The 7,471-nt window shown below is 47.5% G+C and overlaps 2 protein-coding genes across 3 annotated transcripts in view; both read left to right on the top strand.

Annotated features, from left to right (window-relative positions):
• Positions 1 to 627, top strand: part of LOC135238830 (uncharacterized) — a 6,288-nt gene extending 5,661 nt beyond the window's left edge. Inside the window, exon 3 of the mRNA XM_064306932.1 lies at positions 1 to 627. This exon is cut by the window's left edge and continues 924 nt beyond it. The gene's annotated coding sequence lies outside the window, so the exon portion shown is untranslated.
• LOC135238831 (paxillin-like) overlaps positions 1 to 4,787 on the top strand; it is a 34,405-nt gene extending 29,618 nt beyond the window's left edge. For both annotated transcript variants that reach the window (XM_064306935.1, XM_064306934.1), the window contains exons 7-11: positions 635 to 793; positions 1,162 to 1,335; positions 1,926 to 2,007; positions 2,938 to 3,086; positions 3,665 to 4,787. In XM_064306935.1, coding sequence (XP_064163005.1) covers positions 635 to 793; positions 1,162 to 1,335; positions 1,926 to 2,007; positions 2,938 to 3,086; positions 3,665 to 3,931 — 831 coding nt within the window. In that variant the 3' untranslated portion in view covers positions 3,932 to 4,787. The remainder of the gene's footprint in view (positions 1 to 634; positions 794 to 1,161; positions 1,336 to 1,925; positions 2,008 to 2,937; positions 3,087 to 3,664) is intronic.
• The last annotated feature ends 2,684 nt before the right edge of the window (positions 4,788 to 7,471 follow it).

Here is a 7,471-nt window from a genome sequence, read left to right on the forward strand (position 1 = left end):
GGCAGATTTGTTAAGTGGTAGCAGGCTGCTTATGAAGGTGCTTTGTATGCTGTATGGAGGCGTTATGAAGTGGTAAGAGACTGCTTATGAAGGTGCTTTGTATGCTGTATGGAGATAGCATTAGGTGAGCCTGTGGCGTAGTGGAAGGGTGTGGTTCAGAGGTGCATAATCCTGACAGTAGGGATCTGCGGGGGGAGGGGGGGGGGGTTTGGTCTCGCTGTGTTTATATCTGCCATGAGAAACACATTCCTATGAGCTGACGGGGGAAGTGAGGCAGAGCCTGCTGCTGCAAACATGCCCTGACAGGGGGTGTGGCCTGGGGTGCGGGGAGCGGGGTGGGGGTGTGGCCTGGGTGAGGAAGGGACTTTGGTTTAATGATGTTATGCCAATTCCAAATGCCAGCTGCTGAAGTATTTTCCCCAAAGAGAACAATACCATAGAAAAGGATCAGAAATGTGTGCAGTGCTTTAATGTCTGAGTGCGCATGCATTCGTTAGAAAACAAATACGTCCAAAGGGATGGGTCTCTGTGCAGAATGTTGTGTTGTGTGTATTTGTGTTGCGTGATTAATGTGGCTGCCTGAATGCCCTCTGACCTTTGACCTGTGACCTGTGACCTGGCTCTGCTCTCTCAGATCATGTCCCAGGGAAAGGTGTCATCGCCCCCGGGGACCAGTCAGGGGAACAAGCTGGACAACATGCTGGGAAGCCTGCAGTCCGACCTCAACCGGCTGGGTGTGCAGACCGTGGCCAAGGGCGTGTGTGGGGCCTGCCGCAAGCCCATCGTAGGACAGGTGAGGGGACCCTGACGCCACCCTCTCCACCTGCCCCCAAACTGCCCCTTGCTTTCGCCTGCCCTGAAAATGACTACCCCTCGCCTACAACTGCCCGAAACTAACTGCCTCTCTCCTCTACCTGCCCCCATACTAACTACCCCTCACCTCCACCTGTCCCCAAATGAACTACCCCTCACCTCCACCTGTCCCCAAACTACCCCTCGCCTCCGCCTACCCCTAATCTAACAACCCCTCTCCTCCACCTGCCCCCAAACTAAGTGCCCCTCACTTCCACCTGCCCTGGCCCTTGAGTGTGGTAAATATATGAACTGTAAACAGATATTTTTCCCTTATTGAAAGCTGTACAATCCCCCCCCCCCGCGCAGGTCGTGACAGCGATGGGGCGCACCTGGCACCCGGAGCATTTTGTGTGCACACACTGCCAGGAGGAGATCGGCTCTCGCAATTTCTTTGAGCGCGACGGGCAGCCATACTGTGAGAAGGACTACCACAACTTGTACTCCCCACGCTGCCACTACTGCAATGGGCCTATACTGGACGTGAGTATGCACACGCATGCGTGCGCACACACGCACACACACACACACACACACAGACACGCACACACACACACACATACACAGACACGCACACACATACACACATACACAGACACGCACACACACAGACACGCACACGCACACACACACACACAGAGACATGCACACACACACACAGACACGCACACACACACACACACACACACACACAGAGACATGCACACGCACACACACACACACACACACACAGACACGCACACACACACACACACACAGACACACACACACGCACACACTCACACACACACACACACAGACATGCACACGCACACAGTCTCAAGCAAAACTGTAACTGCTGGGAGGCCCCTCCGTGTTCAGTGGAAGTGGGCGGGACTAGACTTTCAGCTGAGGAATCAACACAGCCTCTGTTGGACTACTGCTACCCCCCGCTGCTCAGTCCCATGAATTACACCCTCAAAGACAGACCAGCATTCCTCTCATTACTCCTGAGTGTATCAGTGTCTGCGTGTGAGCTTGTGCTGAGGGTCAGAGGTCACTGACCATCCGTCCGTCTGACTGTCTGTCTGCAGAAAGTGGTGACAGCTCTGGACAAGACTTGGCACCCGGACCACTTCTTCTGCGCACAGTGTGGGGCGTTCTTCGGCCCGGAGGGTGAGTTTCTCTCTCTCTTCCCAAAATCTCCTTCCTGAAAAGTGGTCTCCATTGTGCCAGGTTCTCTATTGCCTAGTCAGGTTCTTAGAACAAAAGGTATTCATACACAGGATGTTCAAATTAATAATTACACACAATTCACCGATCTCCGTCGTGTTTTTCCCCTGATGGTACTTCATAAACAGCAGAGACAAACAGGGATTTAAACAGTGCTCTTGATCATCCACAGTTGTGTTATTCGGATTGTTTGCCCTGAGCCTGCCTGGTACAGCCGTCTTTCCCTCAAATACCAGCTGTCTAGCTCTTCCCCATGTTACACATCAAATATATGCACTATCATAGGAAGTACTGGTAACTGCCAAAATAAAGGAAACGCCAAACATCGTATGCCTTTGTGTGAAGTCTTCAACAGTCTGTTCTTGGTGAAACCACCTGCTCATGCTCTAAATTGATATTTGCAGTCAGCGGGTTCAAATTCGTTCACCAGCTTTGTCTTGCTTCTTGAACCAATATCACGGTTGAGGAATGTGGGCTTTGAACCACAGCAGCCCCTAGACGACGATGCCTTTCCCTCAGACTTCCACGCCAGCCTCTCCTTCAACAGTATTCCTTGTGAAACCGCAGGCTTAGTCACTGAAGCTCCAGCCAAACATGCCCCAACAACCACCCCCTTTCACAGTCCCTGAGATCTGTTCTTCTAGGCATGGTAGCCAAAATAATGGGCACCTGGGCATGCCCAGTATTTCTATACACAACCAAAAGCATGCTGGGATATAAAATTATTGGTTAACTCAGGAACTACACCTTTGTGCAAGCGCCTGCTTTCAATTTATTTTGTATTCCTTGTTTACAGGAGTGTTTCCTTTATTTTGCCGGTTACCTGAAGACTCAATGCGATGTGAGTGCTGTGCTCTGTGCTGCCCTCTGCAGGTTTCCATGAGAAGGACGGCAAGGCGTACTGCCGGAAGGATTACTTTGACATGTTTGCGCCCAAATGTGGCGGCTGTGTCCGTGCCATCCTGGAGAACTACATCTCCGCCCTCAACTCACTCTGGCACCCCGAGTGCTTCGTCTGCAGGGTGAGAGTGTGTGTGAGTGTGTGAGTGTGAGTGTGTGTGTGTGAGTGTGTGTGTGTGTGTGAGTGTGAGTGTGAGTGTGTGTCTGTGTGAGTGTGTGTGTGTGGTAGTGTGTGTGTGTGTGTGTGTGTGTGTGTGTGAGTGTGAGTGTGAGTGTGTGTGTGTGTGAGTGTGTGTGTGTGGTAGTGTGTGTGTGTGTGAGTGTGTGTGTGTGTGAGTGTGTGAGTGTGAGTGTGAGTGTGTGTATGCGTGTGTATACATGTAGACACAGGCTTTCAGGACACAGTTGTGTAGACTTTATCTCACCTCTCTCTCTCTCCTCCCTCTCTCTCTCCCTCTCCCCCCTCTCTCTTTCTCTCCCTCCCCCTCTCTCTTTCTCTCTCCCTCTCTCTTTCTCTCCCTCCCCCCCTCTCTCTATCTCTTCTTTCTCTCTCCCCCTCTCTCTCTCTTTCCCTCTCTGTCTCCCCCTCCCCTCTCTCTTCTCTCTCCTCCCCCTCTCTCTCTATCTCTTCTTCTCTCTTCCCCCTCTCCCTCTCTGTCTCCCCCCCTCCCTCTCTCTCTCGCTCTCTCGCCCTGCGCAGGAGTGCTTCACCCCCTTTGTGAACGGCAGCTTCTTCGAGCACGACGGGCAGCCCTACTGCGAGGTGCACTACCACGAGCGCCGCGGCTCGCTCTGCTCCGGCTGCCAGAAGCCCATCACCGGCCGCTGCATCACCGCCATGGCCAAGAAGTTCCACCCCGAGCACTTCGTCTGCGCCTTCTGCCTCAAGCAGCTCAACAAGGGCACCTTCAAGGAGCAGAACGACAAGCCCTACTGCCAGAGCTGCTTCGTCAAGCTCTTCAGCTAGGGAGAGAGAGAGAGAGAGAGAGAGAGAGAGAGAGAGAGTGTGTGTGTGTGTGTGTGTATAAGTGTGAGTATGTGTGAGTGTGTGTGTGTGTGCGCGTGTATGCGTGTGTGTGTCAGTGTGTGAGAGTGTGAGAGTGTGTCAGTGTGTGTGACTGTGTGTGTGCATGTGTGAGTGTGTGAGTGTGACTGTGAATGCGCGTGTGTGTGTGTGTGTGGGTTTCAGCATGCATCCACTCTGTTTCTATGTGTGAGTGTGTGTGCAGGTGTAAGTGTGTGAGTGTGTGTGTCAGTGAGAGAGTGTGTCAGTGTGTGTCTGTGTGACTGTGTGAGTGTGGGCCTGCCCGCATGTATGTGTGTACATCTGTGTGAGATAGATTGTGTGTGTTTGCATGTCTCTACCGAGATGGGTCGATTTTAACTAAATCACAGGTTGAGTTTTTTGTTTTTTTGTGAATGAGGATTCCACAGCACCCTCTGCTGGTTGCCTGGTGTTGGGCAGGAATCTGTGGGGTCGCTGCATTTCAGGGCAGGCTTGTCAAAGCAGGATTCTTAAAGAAAGCTTGGAGACAGCATGTTTAAAAAAAAAATATTCATTTAGTTTAGCCTTTGGCAGTGGGAAGGGGGAAATGTGTGTCTTATTTTATGTTGACAGGAGTATGCGCATTGGCTGTTTGTGGGGTATGTGTGTGTCTTTGTGTGAACAGCTCACCTCTGTCTGTGCTGTCTTTAACCTAGCCTCCCCCACGATGCAACACTGACGGCCCTTGTTGTGGCTATTTAAGGATAAGCGTTAAGGTGTGGTGTTGTTGTTTGAGAAGAAGTGTTAAGGCATGGCGTTACTGTTAGAAAAGAAGTGTTAAAGCGTGGTGTTGTTTGAGGAGAAGTGTTAGGGCTTGGTGTAGCTGTTTGCAGAGAAGTGTTAAGGTGCAGTGTTGTTGTTAGAAACGTGTACAGGTGTGCTGTTGCTGTTAGAGGAGAAGTGCTGAGGCACGGTGTGGCTGTTAGCGGAGAAGTGTTAAGGCGTGTTAGGGGTGAGACGCTGTCCCGCGGGAGGTTGCAATGTTGAATTTGGGTGGAGCTGAGTCCATGCGTGGGTCAGTAATGTTGTTGCTGCATCTGTGAAGCAGGCTGCACAGGCCCTAGTGTGAACTTTTATACACAGACACGCATACAGACATGCGCATGCACGTTCATATGCGCGCGCACACGCATACATGCACATGCATACAAGAATGCTCTTCTATACCAACTATACCACTATTTTTTACACCTTAGTCTCTTCCTCTTATGGAAGATTCAGACTCGAACCTCTCTCTGTCTCTCTGTCTGATTCACACGAATGCCATAAGGGTACGTTTTACGATTTTACGGCTTGGTATGATCAATATATCAGGGTAATATTTTGCTAATATAAATAGAGCTTTTCCTATGGAAATTATGGACATTTTCATGTTCAAGGAATTCGTAGATTTAAAAAAAACTAGTTTTTCCTCATCCTGTCACTTTTACACTCTGGTATTTTAAAAATTCTTATATCTAGTGTAGTTTATATATGACACACACACACAGACACACACGCATGCACGCACACTCAGTTAGCACACCTCACATTGAGCTATTCCCTATAAAGAACCAGAGCCCCACACTGAGCCTCAGAGTGTGGCGTGGGTGTGACATTAGGGTGGGTGTGGCTCGGTAGGTGAATTAGGGCCATGTCTAAAACAGCTTTCTAACTACAAGTATTGTACTGATGTACCGTCTACTGAACATACTGTTCATTGCATATTTTTACTACACGAAGGGAAGTATGGTAAGCATATCCTCCATACTATTTTCCAGCGGTACTGTGGAAGTGTTCTCCCTTGTAGTAAAAAGGCCCCACCTCTTCCTCTCTGATTTATGGGACACCCCCCCCCCCCCCCCGAACACTCTGTGGATCTCCCACACAGTTTTGTGGGTTTTCCTAAAAGTAAGTAACGTTAGTAAAAAGTACTTCCTGAAAAGTGTGCTCTTGAATATATTTGGTGAAACCCCGAAAAAAAAGTATATCATCTTGGGATTTTAAGTACATGACATTCAGAGAAAATTTCACCTACTTAACAACCATCTCATCCAGTGTACTCCGCAGTAGGTGAGGAAGCTGTTTCAGACATGGCCTGATTTTTTGTTTTTTTGTTTGTTTTGTTTTTATTTTTTGGGGGAAAGTGTTTTGGAAACACCTTTTGTTGATAGCTTTCCTTTCTTTTGGTTTCAACAGCAACCGGAACAGTTTTGCGTGACTATGAATGCAGTTTTTTTTTTCTGAAAACCTTACAGAAGATAGTTTTGCTTGGTGATTATGTTGTGTATGCTTAAAAATAACTTTTGAACATTTAGCATAGAAACACTCCATTAAAGATTTCTCTCAATTAACTAATGCGACCTGGGACTGTTGCCACGGAGATGTCTGTGACATCACTGAAAAGTATTTAACTGTCCCCCATCTCCGAGGCAACAGATTAAAAGCTGGAGCTTTCTCAAAACTGCTGTTTTTTTTAACCAAGATGTGCATTTTTATTTTAGTATTTTAATTTTTTAATGTTTGCTGTATTAGTTGCCTTCATTCACAAATATGTAACTTGTTTTGATGATCTTAAATATTGAATTGAAGCTTTTTTATGGAGACTGTACTTGTTCAAATACTTCATACATTTTATAAAGGTAGCTAAGTGCTGACAAGATTTTTCATTTTGACTTGCAAATTTTTCTAAAATCATTAAGTAGGACATACAGGTTGCGGTTTTAATATCAGAACAAATGCCTTGTGCATCATGGTGAGACAAACACCCATGATTCTCAAACTTACACCAACACTTGCAGTAAAATCAGACATGCATCCACACACATGCAAGCTAACACAAATATGTATGCAACGTACACATATGTTCATGCACACACACACACACACACACACACACACGCATGCTCACAAGACCACTGCAGAAAAGCAGCTCTAAGAAATCTATTTTAATAAGAAAACAACTGAGCCTCCATTTTAAATGTTTTTAATTAATGTGTTTATTGCTTAAAGTGACCTTTTAGGAAGGTTTTTGCTGCATATCCGAATCATTCAAAGTGATCGTATCAAATCGTTTGCTTCAGTTTGAGGCGGATTGTTATGATGATGCAATTAAAAAAAACTTTTGGCAAGTTTGAGCCTGTAAATATGCTATTAATTTTGTTTTAATTTCATTAATTTTAAAAAGCAAGATCAGTGCTTGTGCCAAATTTGAATGTGATGTCTTGTTCTGTGTGCAGTTGGACTGTCCTCTTCCTGCTGAAAGCAGAGTGGTGTTACCATTATGATGTCATAAGAGGGCAGGCTGATGCTCTGGGTTTTCATTGGTTCTTTCTGCATCCACTGGAAGTGTATGTAGATGTGTGGGGGTTGGTGGGTAGGGGGAGAGTTACTCCACTCCTGTGTGAATCAGGTGAAGCTCCACGTGTGAACGTAGGCCATGACAGCAGGGTGTGTTTACAGTTTGGCTAGGTAGTACAGGTG

Source organism: Anguilla rostrata, chromosome 14, assembly GCF_018555375.3.
Source record: "Anguilla rostrata isolate EN2019 chromosome 14, ASM1855537v3, whole genome shotgun sequence".
Classification (NCBI taxonomy): Eukaryota; Metazoa; Chordata; class Actinopteri; order Anguilliformes; family Anguillidae; genus Anguilla; species Anguilla rostrata.